This window comes from Schistocerca serialis, chromosome 6 (genome assembly GCF_023864345.2).
Source record: "Schistocerca serialis cubense isolate TAMUIC-IGC-003099 chromosome 6, iqSchSeri2.2, whole genome shotgun sequence".
Taxonomy (NCBI): domain Eukaryota; kingdom Metazoa; phylum Arthropoda; class Insecta; order Orthoptera; family Acrididae; genus Schistocerca; species Schistocerca serialis.
The window spans coordinates 161,315,409-161,332,373 of record NC_064643.1 but is presented as its reverse complement, the minus strand read 5'-3'; the positions used below and the strand labels follow the sequence as shown (position 1 = coordinate 161,332,373).

Genomic DNA, 16,965 nt, shown 5'->3' with positions numbered 1-16,965 from the left:
GGAAAGAATGAACACCTATATCTTTCCGTACGAGCTCTGATTTCCCTTATTTTATAGTGGTGATCGTTCCTCCCTATGTAGGCCGGTGTCAAAAAACTATTTTCGCATTCGGAGGAGAAAGTTGGTGATTGGAATTTCGTGAGAAGGTTCCGTCGCAACGAAAACAGCCTTTCTTTTATTGATGTCCAGCCCAAATCGTGTATCATTTCTTTGACACTTTCTCCCATATTTCATGTTAATACAAAACGTGCTGCCTTTCTTTGAACTTATTCGATGTACTCCGACAGTCCTATCTGGTAAGAACCCCACACCGAGCAGCAGTATTCTAAAAGAGGACGGACGAGCTTAGTGTAGGCAGTCTCCTTAGTAGGTCTGTTACATTGTCAGTGTCCAGCCAATAAAACGCAGTCTTTCTGTAGCCTTCCCCACAACATTTTCTATGTGTTCCTTCCAATTTAAGTTGTTCGTAATTGTAATACCTCGGTATTTAGTCGACTTTTAGATTAGACTGATTTATCGTGTAACCGAAGTTTAACGAGTTCCTTTTAGCACTCATGTGGATGACCTCACACTTTTCGTTATTTAGGGTCAACTGCCACTTTTCGCACCATTCAGATACCTTTTCTAAATCGATACAGCGTCAGCACTGGAAATCTTTACAAAGGTAGAAAAAAACCTCAATGAGTGCTAAATGGCATAGGAGCGTGCGACTGCTGAGGACAAACAGTTGTCATGGAATTCCCTTCGGCCAGTAACCTGATTTCTGTTCTAAGAAGCTTACTGTGGTAGTTGGGTGCGCAGTAAGTACTATAACTTCCTCTAAAAAGCCTGTTACAGGTTCGGGTGGCTTGTTGGACAGTGCAACAAATGTAATCTCGTGGGCTGTTTGCCGCCAGAAAAATTTTCGTATAATTCAGAAAACAATGATAATGGAAAGTCGCCTGTCGAAATGTGTTATACGTTGTGAAACGAGAGCAAAAAAAAAATCTATAAAAATTTCGTATCTGTATACATAAATAACATTCAGTACAGCACGAACTGCGAATTCCATGTGGCGATTGTCCTTATAAAGCTAAATGCTTGGAAAATTTCTCTATCGTGATGAAGTTGTTCAGTACACTGAATTACAACAAAGTAGACCCGCCGTGCTAGAACATAATTGATCTTGATGCAGGTGGCGGAAATAGGAATGGTAGTCGGCGAGTATCAGTGACGAAAAAAAAAAAAAAGTATGAATAAAGGTAGTCAGTGAGCAGCATGAAACTCTTGTACGTGTGTTAAAGTTAAGTATAACGGCACTCTAAGGATTTATTACGGCAGATACCATCCACCTCTTAATACGGACCTACGTTTCCGTCTCGTTACGATATTTTAAATGCCAAATCTTAGTACAGCAACTGTGGCGTCTAACGATCAAGCTACATGTGATTAATTTAGCAGGGTGCTCCAGAAACAGTGAAGTGTTGTTAATCTTCTGCACAATATCTTAACTACACAGGTAAAGTCAGTAGTTACCCACCTACTCGAAGGAGACAAATATCTAAGGTCCTGAAAAATACTGCAGCATATTACTTTTTTCGAGCTAGAAAGGCCATCAAAGCTCTGCAGCGCAATTTATTTCAAAGATACGGTCACAAAATGCATGTAAGAAGTTTCTGTATCCACACAAGCAAATGGCGAAAGCAATGCCACATGCTCCTCTAAGTAAAACTGCGAATGGAAAATCAGTTCGTGAAAAGTCACAGTACAGCGTTCCAGAGTCAGTAGACACGACTGGCAAAGTCGAGGGACTCAGGGTGATGTGGAAGGAGAAATTTACTAAGTTTTCGGAATTAAGAACTGGATGGGTTCCGACAGGAATTGAAATTTGCCCGAACACCTCTTTTTTCTCATCATTCTATGAAAGTGAGTTCGCCATGCTGCGATGTCCTCCATCTCAACCTGAAATGTTCTGTATTTAATTTTTTTTAATAGGAAGCTATCATTTTCGTTTTTCTTCTAGACAGAATTGAGCTACGTTAATTATTGACACTTATTTATCTGAGCAAACTCTTCGATAACGTATATTTGCATGATGACCAACCATTTCAGAAGCTAAGAATATGCAGAGTTATTAACAGAGTATGACTGTACAATGCCGTGTCACGTGCGTTGGTCGTGTACTGTGGAGTACTGTCAAACACCTTCTTTCCGGTCTGCACTAAACAAAGCTTGGTCTTGCCTTCTGCCGTCGACTACTGTAAAGCGAGGTTATTACTAACTTGACATGTAGCTAATCTAAAGTAAACCTGATAAAGAGATGAAGTGAGTAAACAAGCAGACACAGATAAAACGGCAGCGAGACTGTTGCTGCGCTAAGCGTGGCGGGTACCCAAGGGGCCCAAGGGGGGGGGGGGGGACTGGGAAGACGCCCTCCAGGCCTTCGCCATGGGGAAAAACCGTGCACTTACTTCTATGCTCTGTGATCACAGGTCACCGAGGAGGCGGCGTGTGATGCCGTCCATCTCTCTCAGCAGCAGGCGGTCCCCTGGGCCGTGCTGTTGCTGTTGGTGAATACGCGGGGACCGCGAGGTGAGCCAGCAGTCACGTGGCCAACAACAAGGGGTTTGTAACGTCACCGCGGGCGATTTTCCCCAGGAGAGTGGACGTTGCAATTCAGTGTGAGGTTGGGGGCGGGGAGAAGACTCAAAGGCCGCAGGTTGCTTTATAGATGCTACGCAAGTGTGCGTACTAATAAAGGGTGTGGAACAGGCAGCAGCACCACATGAAAAAGTGAAACGAAACGAGACGAGGAGGTTCGTCTAAACACCCCCTCTGTACACATACAATACATTAGGCACCGATGGTGGAAACTATAGACCTACCAGCTACTTTTAAAAGTTATAACTTCAAAATGGCTTGAGGTGAGCGACAGGGTGACAGTCGAAAAAACTGGAAGTTTTTTTATTGCGGTATCAGAAGGTATATAGATTGAAGAATTAGTCCCCAAAATATTATGCGCGAACTTTAAAAAGTTACGATTCTGTGAGCGTTTGAAGCCCAGAATTCACTGCAGGCCTCAGCAAAAGAGGTCCGGTTCCATGCGTACACTTCCTATTTATACCGATTTGAGTAAACCTCATTGGCTGGAGCGTTGTTTGTGCGGTTTTACTCGAAATGTGAACGAAACTTTCAATAGTCTTATTTGGAGATGCGCTCCAAAAATAACATGAAGCCGAAGCGAAATAGTCAACGTCGCTTCAAATTTGGCCGCATGTCTATTCAGTGTAGATCCTTCTGCATTAATGCACGTGGTAAATGCCATTCAAACCAAAACTGGCGACGGAATTCGCCGATTCTGTGAAGACAGAGACGCCAGCGGCGATGCACTCAGCGACGAAGAGGGCTTTGAGGTCGTAAGTGAGGGCTTATTAGGTCAAAGTAGGAGAAAGCGGCCGTCCACTAGCCAGGGCGATAGTTATTACTGACGAGGAATCGATGCTATCCCTTAAGTTCCAAGCTTTCTCCCTTTTTTGTATGATAAATATTTGTCAAACTTTAAAGGCGGTTTTCTCAAGCGGCCATCCACTAGCTGCAGCGATCGTTATTACTGACCAGGAATTGATGATATCCCTTAAGTTTTAAGATTTGTCCGTATTTTATATGATAAATACTTGTCAAACTTTAAACACGGGTTTCTAAAAACTACACCCACGCTACAATTTTCGTCCGGCTTTAATAATTTTTCGACTCCTTTGAAGCAAATCCTCTTCACTCCACCGTAGCCGTTTTTTTGTAAATTGATGTTTAGTATTTTATTCGGCCAAAAAAGAGGGGTCAGTAGTGGGACGAACCTAGCTGCAGTACGATGCATTCGAAAATGTTGTGTCACGATTTCATGGCATGATCTAACTGAAATGTTCCATTCTTCTGCGGTCTCTCGGACAGTCAGTCTTCCACTGGAACGCACGACTTCGTGAAGTTCCTGACTTGAGCGTCGTCAGTAGACGTCGAAGGGCGTTCTGAACGAGGATCATTTTTAACTTTGACCCCCCTTATGAACCATCTCTAACACCGGGTACTCATCACTGTAGGCTTCCTGCATCATTTGGCGAGTATCTGTAAAGGTTTTCCGAGTTGCACGCAACATTTAATGCAGACGCGGTGCTGCTCTATCTCTGACATGTCGAAGTTCCCAAACTATGCGACACATACAACAAAGAAACAAACGGTAGTTCCAGATTAAAGACAGGCGTGTGTAGGTATGTCAGCCGCATTTCTCTCCAATACACCACTGGCGCGAAATTACAAATTTTCCGGAATTTTTTAATTGTTCGGCGCTGACAACCGCAAATTCCGCATTGCCCACATCCCAATCGCGTGCTACAGAAAGAGGAGCCAGCTTCATCAGGTTAAGACAGCCACCTCTCCTACACCATACCGCTAATCAGTGCGATGATCAATTCCGTCCGCTGGACTGGACAACGAGCACCACAAACCGTCATTGTTCCATTTGAAAATGGTTACCAGCTTCTCGTGCCGCTCTCTGCTGTATAAACAAAATTTCATAACCGTCCAAAGTCAAAAAAGTTAGGGTGGCACACAGAAACACTACGCTTCAGGTATCCACCGGAAAGAACGGAACAACGGAACTTACTGTGAAGTGTTACACACGTCGGTGAGACCCCATCCAGCTCGCTGATGGCTCCACATCTTGCTAAGCCGCCTCTTTCTGCCTACTGTGTATGCGTTGGCTACACCGCCGTAGTCGCCTTGGAAAGAGCACAATGAACAAGGCGGTGCCCATACACAGTAACTTGCCAACTCTTCCACAACCTTTTGCAGAGGCCAACAGCTTCATTAGTGACTGACTGCCGACTTCCGAAATCCGTCCGTGAGGTTTCAGTATTCACCACCTGCATGCCATAAGCATTTGCAGTCGACTTTGGCGAGTCGCGGGTAGCTCCACGAAATTATCTAACAATGAGCCCTTCCAGCCAGTCAGAGTCAGCAACAGAATTCACGCGTTTCTTCCTACACGCTAACTGCACTCGCTGCGAGGTGCTGCTACCTGCCATGTCTTCCAGAAGGGTTTCCCCAACAGTTTCTGGTGATGACCAGACAACTGAACCATTCGCCCTTGAGCCAGCCGCCTCGGCCTCCACAGCAGCACACTGAAGAGAGACCAGTCCGTCTGAGGCTACCGACCGCCTCAGACACCAGTCTGTGGCGTCCACAGCAGCAGCAGAACGAACACGCAGTTGCGGACAGGAAGTGGAACGTTGGAAACGCACAGAGCACGTCTACATCATCACATATTATGTCCCAGATTCTCTTAACAAATAATGAATATAATTATAGTCTGTTTATCACTGACAAAAATTTTAATTTCTTACTTGGCAGCTGATTGTATATGTTCTGCATGGTCTGAGCAATACATTCGTGGCCGAAAAAGTTTCTCCAGAAGTTTCCAAACGGAACTGTAGGTTCTGCGTACGGCACCCCCTTGTTCTTCCAGTACCTGTAGCTACTGGAGAACCAGAGGTAGAGGGCGAGCACGGCCGCCGACAAGACGACGACCAACTCGGCGATCCACGAGTCCAGGAGCAGCGCCATCTGGAGCCTGGAAAAAAAGTACAAAGCGGGGAACGGCGTCAACGTCCATTGGACTTACAGTAAGCTACGCACGACGTGGAAACTTATAATGGTGTGGGTGAGAATGGAGTGCACGAATGATGCTCTGCTGGAGATGGGTGAAGGTGCAGAAGGTAGCCAAATGTTGTGAAATGCCTTTATTTTTAACCCTAAGGAGACGTATTGCAGTGGCCCAGAGGCGACGGACGTTGAATGTGACACCTGGGCACGCCGGTCTGAGCACTCCACTATAAGCACTTCTCGAAGAGGCAGACCCGTAGCGAGGGGCTTTGGCCGTCGCCACATTCCGGGCGGCCGGCTGTTTCCGAGTCAGCATTGCCTGGCAGCGTTTGGAGTGAGGTGGCCGTGGCGGAGCAGGCGGGTGACCGGCCCAGAGGGAGCGGCAGTCACTTCGGGGCGACGAACCCAGAACCGACGGCTGTGGCGCTGCGTCCCATGGCGTCGGACCCCAGCGGCTCACCGCCGCGAGGTCCTCGCTTTGTGCCGTGACGCTACGGCATGATCCTTGGAGGGGGGTCTCGTGGAGACGACGAAGGACTGAAGGCGGTCTGGTGGCTGGGACTGTCAGACAGCTGTCTCTGACACGCAGCCTGTCTGAGTCAGCAGAGTGGCGGGCGGCGTCATGAGACAAGCCCACACACCCGGCAGGTGTCAGTCCGTACTCCAGTAGTGCCTTGCCGGTAACCCAGTCCGCCGGCTAGGGGGTGTATATGTACGGTCAGTGCTTAATTTATAAAATTTTAGGTCTTTCAGTCCATATGTGTTGCGCTCGTTGACATACCAAGACAAAACAACGATGCCCCTTCGGAATTCACCCAATCCACCTTCTGTCAGGGAGCACAATTACATTTCTTTGCCATTTATGGGCAATTTTAGTTATGAACTGGCAAAACTTTTCCGGGGAGTGGGCTCTCGTATAGTATTTTCCGCGGCTACCAATCTCCAGTTTATGTACATACATAATGAATCACCTAAAAAGAACAACCTTTTGGCTTCGGGGGTATATCTGCTGGAGTGTAGCGATTGTAATGCAGGATATGTTGGACAAACAGGCAGGACCTTCAAAATTAGATTGCAAGAACATCTTCTTAATAGATGGGGACAGGTAAAACAGAGCTCTGCCTTTGCCCAACACCTTAAAGCCACAGTCTTCCGCAAGTACAAAATCTTAAGATTTTGCATTTTGCGCAAAAGGGTAAGAAGTTAAACGTTTTGGAAGAAATTGAAATAGTTAGGCATATGGAAGACAAATATTTGTCTCTCCTTAACGGCCAAATAATTGGCGCCGATCAGGCCTTTTTAGAAGTTATGAAATAGGTGTTATTAATGTAATCCTGGAGCTCTCGTAGTCCTGCCTACTGCCTAAATATGAGCCCTGTTCCTCTCTGGTCTTAGAAAATCCATTAGGTTTTTTTTTTTTTTTTACTCAAGTAGGATACTTGCGAGTTTGTCGCTTTAAATGACGAGGTTACACATTTCAATGTAGCTATAAAAAAAAGGGGGGCGCAAGTTTACCCGCATAACGTCCGTCTTCCACGTTGGTGTGTATTTTTTAGGCCTAATAATTTTACTTGTATTTTATAAAAGAAAGTTTTCTTGCTAGATGCTCTAGCTCCGAATGACGCAGTTTTATTTGAAATTACGGTACTGTGTTTTTAATGTTCTCGTTCTAGTGGTATATGATACGAAAAATCTGTTTATGTACTGCATCTGTGTGTTGTATTATACACCCTGTTTTCTAATTTTGAATTTACCGTCTTCATTATATTTTAATTCGCCAAAATTTTAGGATAAGTTAAGCACAATTGTAGCCACTAGTAATTCCATCTGATCAATGTCTTATGTGAATTACATTTATAAACTTATAGTGGGTTTGTATATCCAGTTTACAATCTCTGATTTTTAATCACTGCTGCGTCGCAGCGCCACCTCCTGAGGTGATTCTGTCTTAGAGGCTTCAGTACTGGCACACGACGCTGGGGCGCATTATGCTTACTACCTGAGCCCCCTTCTTACTGTTACTCGCTCCTGTGAACGGGAACGCGTTATGCGGATCTTGGTGCCTCTCGCGTCCATCTAGAAAAGGTAATGATTTTACTATTTTATATTTATAGTTTTTACCGAGTTTAACGAAGGCAATGTTGGCCTGATATATTCGACGATGCCCTTTGGCTACACTGACTAAATGATTCTTAAGAAATACCAAATTAAGATATTTGCTCTTTCAATAGGTGATCTGTTTATATTTTCACTAGGTGATCTGTTTATACATGCTTATAGGTTATCCAAGTCTGCACAACGCGATCGCGATTGTTAAATAGATGTATTTCTTCTCTGTCTTCTATTTAGATAACCTGAAGATGCCTAAATAAGGCGAAATGCGTCGTTGAAAAATAAAAAAACTAAAATTGCAAACAAGACTGTTTTTAACCAATAAAATTATAGGTGCAAGAACGCACCCCTTCGAGCACCCAACACCGCACGTCCTTCCTTCCCTCCCTCCACCCAACCGCCTCGCCCCTTTCCGTACCCGACGCCACCCCGACCCCGCCAGCCTCTGCCACATGCAGGTCTTAAAAATCACAGGTGTCGAGTGTCGAAATTATTTTTACTAACCAATGTTCTGAAAGTGAAGTTTTTAAAGAACTATCTCATTTAATCAAACCATCAAAACGACAAGATGTAATATAAACAAGATTTCGTCAAAGCAAATTATACAGATGCTTATGTTCAAACACTCGTTAAGTAATTTATTACATCTACATTTACATCTACATATCTATATCTGCACAGCCACTCCGCAAGCCACAGCACGGTGCGTGGCGGAGGGTACCCTGTATCACTACTAGTTATTTGCTATCCTGTTCCACTCGAAAATAGAGCGAGGGAAAAACGACCATCTATATGTTTCTGTATCACCCCTAATTTCTCGCATCTTATCTTGGTGATTCTTACGCGGAATCTATGTTGGCGTCAGTAGAATCGTTCGGCAATCAGCTTCAATTGCCGCTTCTCAAAATTTCCTCAATAGTGTTTCTCAAAATAACTCAGCCTTCCCTCCAGGGATACCCATTTGAGTTCCTGGAGCAACACTTACGTGTTGTTCGAACCTACCGGTGACAAATGTAGCGAACCTCTTCAATGTTTTACTTCAATCCGACCTGGCGCGGCTCCCAAACACTCCAGCAATCCTCAAGTACAGGTCGCACCACTATCCTGTATGCAGTCTCCTTTACAGATGGATCACAATTTTCCACAGTTCTCCCAATAAACCGAAGTTGACGGTTCGCCCTCCCTACCAAAGTTCTCACATGCTCGTTGCACCTCACATCGCTTTGCAACGTTACGCCCAGATATTTAAAACATATGTCTGTTTCAAGCAGGACACTAGTACTACTGTATCTGGACATTACAGGTGTGACCTTTCTATTCATCCGCACCAACTTACATGTTTCCACATTTAGGGCCAGCTGCCATTCATCCCACCAACTGAAAATTTTGTCTAAATCGTCTTGTATCTTCCTACAGTCACTAAACTTCGACACCTTACCGTACACCACGGCATCATCAGCAAACAACCGTAGCTCATTGATACACTTGGCACGAGACGTCGCCATGCTACTAGATCGCTGATGTTGCTGGCAATCATAAACAAAACACTGTTGACAAGAAGGCTACCGATTTGGACCAATCACAACTTTGGAACGAAGCTCAACTTAAGTTGGGTGCAGAATCCCACACACACCCACACACCCACACACACACACACACACACACACACACACACACACACACACACACGGTCGGACACTATCATGCCTCTTCTCATCACACCGACGTTCATCTTCCTTTGTCACGTTCTTGGCCGAGCGGTTCTAGGCGCTGCAGTCTGGAACCGCGAGACCGCTACAGTCGCAGGTTCGAATCCTGCCTCGGGCATGGATGTGTGTGATGTCCTTAGGTTAGTTAGGTTTAAGTAGTTCTAAGTTCTAGGGGACTGATGACCTCAGAAGTTGAGTCCCATAGTTCTCAGAGCCATTTGAGCCTTTGTCACGTTCAGGTACAGTGGTAAATTATAGTTACACTGTGGTTTAATACAAGTGTTCTATTTTCAAATTACCAGAGCCAACTTGTTCCAGTGATTTCAAAAAACAATTCTTTGGGAGGTATGTTACGGCAAAAATTAACCCCCTGTATGCGGCCGAAGGAGGCCTTTTAACGTGGAAGACGAGTACTATCTCATACATTAGCCCTTTGGAAACTTCCCGAAGGCTCTTCATCTCCCACAGAGCTGGGTCGCTATTGAGCAAGATGTCGGTCTGACAAAACGCTACATTGCTTGACTGAAATCCGCGCCCAGAGTATGCCCGTTCTGTCACCCCATCAACGCTCAAAAATATTTAATCCTCGTTTCAGCTCTGTTTGTAGACAATTTTAGACAAGCTTTATACCTGGTGATAAGCTCACCATAAAGCTGAATCACCTGAATCTATGTGTGTGTTAGTACGAGCCGGAAAATAAACAGCAGTCAATTGCTTGGCTGTTCTGACATGAACCGACCCTGACAAAAGTGCTCCCTTATCAAGACTTCTATCAAAATGACTACCTCTGTTCCTTTGATTACACTAATCATGGCTTGACCGTTCCCTTAGACAGTCAAACGATAGTTAGCGCAAAATGGTATTTCCATACTATAATATAGACGATGCCTACCATAAATAAATACACATGCTCTAACGGGTATAAGTAAAGACATTTTTACATGTTGTACACTGATACATACGCACACAATATGTTGTTTATGTTTCTCTGCGTCAAACATTCGTCCCACAAGCACATTACAAAATTTACGATCTGACGCTTTCTGCACCGCGTAACTGCACCACCAAGTGGACTGCTCCTGTCAGTATAGACCAACCGTTTTGCGTCAACACGTCCACATTGTAACATCTGACCTGCTGCCCAGAGGAAAATAAGCATTAGTGGCTTATTGATGCCACACCTACTCGGAGATACTAGCCTACCTAAAAACATACAACTTGTAATAGCTATAATTTTTAGTCTGCAAATGATGTAAATATTGATGTAATGTTGTTTGCTACACAGTCCTCAGTCACCAATAGAAATGTCTGCACTTATACCTGTTACACCCCATATGTAATAACTACAGCGGAAATTTATATAAAAATTTAAATGTGGTTAGTTCAAGACATTAAAGCTCTTAAAGTTCTGCACCAATTGCTTCGAAATTATGACGCAACAGTGCATTCGAATTCAGGTATATTTTATACGTCTACTTTTAATATATATCTATTGTGAATAGATACGTAATATATACTCTTCAAAATAATAAGAGAAAAACGTCTACAAACTTGTGATATGTTAAATCTATTTTGACGTAGGGGTTACTTGTGGTCTTACTTCATGGTGTGAGATCTTCGCTTTCACTGTAGACAACAATTAAAATCATTCGCCATGTATTCGCTGTGTTATGCACTACAGTGTTAGGTGACTCCTAAGAAGAAAGTGAGTACTGGTGCACCAGTGTTTTCTAATGAGGTACACAGATGGTAGATGTCACTTGTGGACGTTGTATTTAAACAGGCGCATAGACTGTGGCATTTGAATTAAGTACATGTTGCAAGGGCGGTCTGTTTGAAGCAAAATGGATGAAATTTCTGTAATGTTGCTATAGATGCCAATGCCTCTCAGTGTGTCATCCATAGGTTGTGGACATGGTATAGGGAGAAACGTCAATGCACAAGGCTATTTGGGTAAGTTTACACACCCGGAAACTTCTCCATTAGGCGTCAAACGTTGTCATCCACAAATTTATTTGCATAGGGACAACATGGAACTCAAGAATCTTGCAAATCAGTGTGTCGAGTATACCAAATTTCGGGCATTGCCTCTCACCACGTACGAGGCAGTGGTCGATGGCTTCACTTAGCTACCAAGAGCAGCGGCGTTTGTGTAGAGTTGTCAGTGCCAACAGACAAGCACAGAAATGACCGCAGAAATAAATGGGCGACATACGAGGTACGTATCCGTTACGACAGTGTGGCGAAATTTGGCGTTAATGGGCTATGACAGCAGACCACGGACGCGAGTACTTTTGCTTACAGTATGAAAGCGCCTGCAGCGCCTCTCCTTGGTTCGTGACCAAATCAGTGGAACCCTAGACGACTGGAAAACAGTGGCTTGGGGAGATGCGTCAGAATTTCAGTTGGTAAGAGCTGATGATAAGGATCGAGTGTGGTGCAGATCCCACGAAGCCTTGGACACAAGTTATCAACAACGCACTGCGCAAGCTTGTGGTAGCTCTGTATGTGTGTGGGCGATGTTTACATGGAATGAATTACGTCCTCTGGTCCAACTGTACCGATCATTGATTGGAAATGGTTATGTTAGTCTATTTGGAGACCATTTTCAGCCATTCATGGACTTTGTGTTCCCAAACAACGATGGAATTTTTGTGGATGACTACGCCCGTGTCTCCAGTCCACAGTTGTTCGCGTTTTGTTTGAAGAACATTCTTGGACAATTTGAGCGAATGATTTTGCCACCCTGATCGCTCTACATGAATCCCATCGAACGCTTATGGCACGTAATCGAGAGATCAGCTGGTGCACAAAATCCTGCGCCAGAAACACTTTCGCAATTAATAGACGGCCATAGAAGCCGTATGGCTCAGTATTTTTCTATCAGATCTCCAACAACTTGGTGAGTCAATTCCACCTCCTACTGCTGCACAAAATCGGTCAAAAGGCAGTCCGACACGATATTAGGAGCTACCCTACGACTTTTGGCACCTCGGTCTATAATCCCTGTAGTCATCCGTGGTTTTTTACGTAGTTCTTTCATGTCCTTTCTGATTAATTTATATGGAAAGAGTTTTCAAATAATGACATGAGTTTACTATGGAATGAATTAAATTTTATGTTAGCATTTGGTTCATTATACATTTTATCCTAGAACGTCTCTTGTAAACTATTCTTAAATGCATTTGTCCTGGCTTTTCAGTTATTCGAACTGGTTTCCACTGACACGATTAAATACTGTGAGGCATTGTCTTATTTATCCTAAGCATCTGAGCGTCATGATAGGAGAGAGCATTTGTTACTCAGTACACACTAACTTTCTTTCTCTGACCTTCACCAAAGTAGACATTATCAGTTAGGGTCCTACTGTCTTTACCCATAATCACCTTCCGCCTCGACGTCGACGACTTTCAAAAACGATAGTTCCAATGGCTCTAAGCACTATTGGACTTAACATCTGAGGCCATCAGTGCCCTCGACTTAGAACTGCTTAAATCTAACTAACCTAAGGACATCACACACATCCATGGCCGAGACAGGATTCGAACCTGCGAACGCAGCAGCAGCAACGCGAATCCGGACTGAAGCGCCTAGACCCGCTCGGCCACAATGGCCGACATGACGAATTTACTTGTAACGAGAACATAGAATGAAAAGTAGCACCACTGATGTTAAATACTGACATGCTAGATGTACCGCACAGGGTACTTGTAGCCAAACGCGCACCGACCTGTAACGGGCAAGCAGCGTCTGGTAGCTGGGCCGGCGGTGTCGGCTGCACTTTCCGGGGTCTGAACTGCGCCGCAGTTGCCGAGAGGAGACTGTCCTGCCGTCACCTGGATGCCGCGTTTAAATCTAGGAGGACGCGGCGTGCATCGTGACGCGTCAGACGCCGTCTGCGATAACGGTGGCGGATCCACCTCAAGGCCAGAGTCCGTTTCCCAGTCACCCACACGGGAAGACACTACGATGCACGCATTCGATTATACTGCGCTCTGCACGTACCTGAAATATCGGTATGAGGCTGATTTTCTTTCATTTACACAGACCACACTTCGTTGGCATTTGTAACAAATATAGCGAACAGGGCCAACTCTTCCCTGCTATAAGCTCAGTAACAAACTTGACTACGCGGTGTCAGGCAGCCGTTCTCATGACGTCACAATCGTACCGTTGCGCGGATACGTATGGACATTTCGGCGTGTTGAGCTTATTTTAAGTCTGAAACTTGTGTCGGAGGTTTAGTAGCCTGCGATGGTGTCTCCAGCATTAGTAAATTAAAGTTTAAGCGGAGAAACGTGCCTTGTTTTAGCTGACTTTTTGGGGTGAGTCATCGATCTTCTGTATGGGTTAATACGCCCCCCACGAATTCCTCTCCTGTGCCAATCTCTTAATCTCAAATTAGCAGTTGCACATAACGTTCTCAGTTATTTCTTGGATTTATTCCAATCTGTACCCTCTTCTACATTATTTCCCCTCTACAACTCCGTCAAGTATCATTGAACTGTTTGTGTGAAATCTTATGGGACTTAACTGCTAAGGTTATTAGTCCCGAAGCTTACACACTACTTAACCTAAATTATCCTAAGGACGTCACACACACCCATGCCCGAGGGAGGACTCGAACCTCCGCCGGGACCAGCCGCACAGTCCATGACTGCAGCGCCTTAGACCTATCATGGAACTAATTCCCCGATTTCTAAACACATCTCATATCAGCCTGTCCCTTTTTTCGTCTCACTGTTCCTCAGATATTCCTCCTCTCGCCAATCCTGCGGACAACCTCATCATTTCTTACCTATCCAGTCTATTTAATTTTCAACATCCTCCTACAGCATCAGAGACGTGTGTTGCGTTGTCGACCAGCCGGGCACCGGGTGAATGATGATTATTCCGAGGTGACACCAAAGTCTACGGCCTTTTTGCCTCACACAGGGGCATGTCAAACAGCATTTTGAAGAAATATAATGTGAAGTATCTTTTTCGATCACCAACCACGATCAGGGTGCTTTTAGGTTTCGTAGAGGATGATCGTGGATTGAGTGAGGCGGGTGTTTACCGTATTACTTGCAGTTATGGCATACATAGGCTAGACTATCAGTGCTGTGGAGGACCGGCGTATTGAGCATAAGTGCCTCACACGCTTACAACAACAGAGCAACTCCGCCATTGCACAACATTTTCTTGTCACGGTCCCGTCATCCTATGGAATGTAACAACACGGAGATTATGGCACGCACTTCCAGCTATTCGGACGGTGTTATTAAGGAATCTGCTGAAATTAAAATAGCAAGTAACCTTATAAATACCGATGGTGGGTTTTGTTATATTCTACTTGGAATTGTGCTCTCCTATGTCAAAAAACAGAGGGACACATTTTGTGCTACCACACCAGTCGATTATTAATTTCATTATCGATAACTTCTGAGGCCGGTCATCTTTGGTTTGTGATGGCGCTAGTGTTTACAGTAGTTTGTGTGTGTGTTTTTTTATCTTTACTCGAGGTTATGAACTCCCTTGCTCAGTACTTACTGTTTTTTACGTTTACTCGAGGTTGTAAACTCCCTTGCACAGTACTTACTTTCTACAGTATTGCCTTGAAAGTGGACGGGTTTCCTCCCGTCGAAATATCGGCTGTTATCGATGATTTCGTCTGGCTGCATTCCTCTAAGTTATTTAAACATTGTCTATGGCGTGAGAAACTCAGGACTACACCACCGTCTTATTACCTTTCTAATCTAAGGCCTTCGTTCTTTGTCTTCCGTGGTTACCAGATAATACGGTAACGGCACTGGTGTCTCGCTAGTTGCAGCACGAACCACTTGTAGCGGTCGATACGTGGATTCTGATGTCCAAGGCTACGAATTAGCGCACTCTCCAAAATTTGTGCAGTGTGCTGAAATTCTTTAGCTTGCTCCTGAACCCCGTGGACCACTTCCTGTCATTGTGCTTCCGGTTTTATCAGAAGGGGCGGACGTGCAGGGGGATGTGACAGATCTTTCTCAACGCCTTCTTCTGCTGCTGTAGCAATCATTAGAGACATATCTGCACTTGTAGGCTGCGTTCCATGGATGTTTGTTGTTGAGTAGCTCACTGAGGATGACACCAAGATACTTAGCTGTACTCGTCCAATGTACTGTTGTGCCAGAGAGGGTGATGTCCGTTGTGGTTTGTGGAAGTCTTTTCTAGAGTAGCAGAGCATGACTCTTACAAGGGAAATTCCCCATCACACACCCCTCAGATTTACTGTTAAAATGGTCCATTGGATAGCGCGTCACTCATCCGCGTATAAATTAAGAGCGTCGATAAGAGATTCCTATCACAAGACACTCATACATACTGTCCCTAATGCCGTGTATGACTCATCAGACATGTTGTCCGGAGGAGGATCCGGTTCATTTATCGCCTTGTCATCAAACGTTTGCAGTTCTCATTCGAAAGCCACTTTATAACGTGCTACTTGCGTAGAACAGATACGAGGTACCTCACACCTCGCTGTTACAAACGGACGTTACACCTTGACACAGACACAAATTTGAATACAGAGAGGAAAAAACAATTGGCGCTACGGGAATCCGAACACGACTCTCCCCCCTTGCAGTCCCATATCGTGACTACGTGATCACGACGTCATGTTTTTTTCAGCATAGTGTTATACTTCTTTTGCTTAAACTGTTCACTGTTTCTATTCAGCTTTTTTTCCACCGTTCTGTATACCTTTCTCCTGTTTTCGCGCTTGATCCGTGTTCAGTTTTTGACGGGCTGTCTGCAGAGCCCTCTTACTGCCAAATCTGAGGTGGGTGCGATCGGGAGTTTCGCTTATTAGCTGCGTAGAAGCCAATGCGCCATGTGCTATCCACTTCTAGAAATCACTGCAGGCTTCTTGGGGGCGTCTCTAAATCGCTTCGTAGTGGCTGAAGACTACAAAGTTTTCTTAAACATACTTTACATTTTCTACGTGACGTAAACTGTTCGAGTAATGACCCGCGTGGAAATAGGGAATTTGCAGGAAAATACCAGACACGGTGGTACATTGGGACACTAAATCACAATTTTAATTATTTAACGGGCAGTGATGTTGCCGCGTAAGTGTGCATATTAAATAGACACAATTTACAGTAGACACCTGCAAAGAATGCCTGCGAGAGCTGAGGGGGAGAGCGGATAAGCAGCACTTTGCCTCACTCTAGACGCTGGTCTGATTGCAGTCGAACCCACTTCCTGATTCAAGGCACGTGACGTGGCTGTGAGATCCGGCACAGCAATTTCTCTGACCGTACCTGTCCTATCGGGCGCTAGTCACTGGAGCTGCTGAGATCCTGCAGGGCATTGAAAATGGCTCTCTTGAACTCATCGATTACATAATCCCATGACAGTCGTCGCACCTAGAGCAGCACTAGGAGAAATTACACAGAACATTAGACACCAGTCTACCACGGGAAGACATCCTGACGCTGTCGAATTACGATACGCCTGGCACACGTTTCTGCTTCTTACGCGAGGCATGTCA

At 44.8% G+C, this 16,965-nt stretch overlaps 2 protein-coding genes across 2 annotated transcripts in view; one reads left to right on the top strand and one right to left on the bottom strand.

The window, feature by feature from the left end:
- The window catches only part of LOC126484004 (cytochrome P450 6k1-like), a 57,252-nt gene extending 44,032 nt beyond the window's left edge, over positions 1–13,220 (bottom strand). The window contains exons 1-2 of the mRNA XM_050107323.1: positions 13,186–13,220; positions 5,376–5,602 (exon numbers count right to left, since the gene is read on the bottom strand). Coding sequence (XP_049963280.1) covers positions 5,376–5,595 — 220 coding nt within the window. The 5' untranslated portion in view covers positions 5,596–5,602; positions 13,186–13,220. The remainder of the gene's footprint in view (positions 1–5,375; positions 5,603–13,185) is intronic.
- Positions 1–16,965, top strand: part of LOC126484002 (cytochrome P450 6k1-like) — a 194,149-nt gene that overhangs the window by 41,790 nt on the left and 135,394 nt on the right. The window lies entirely within an intron of this gene.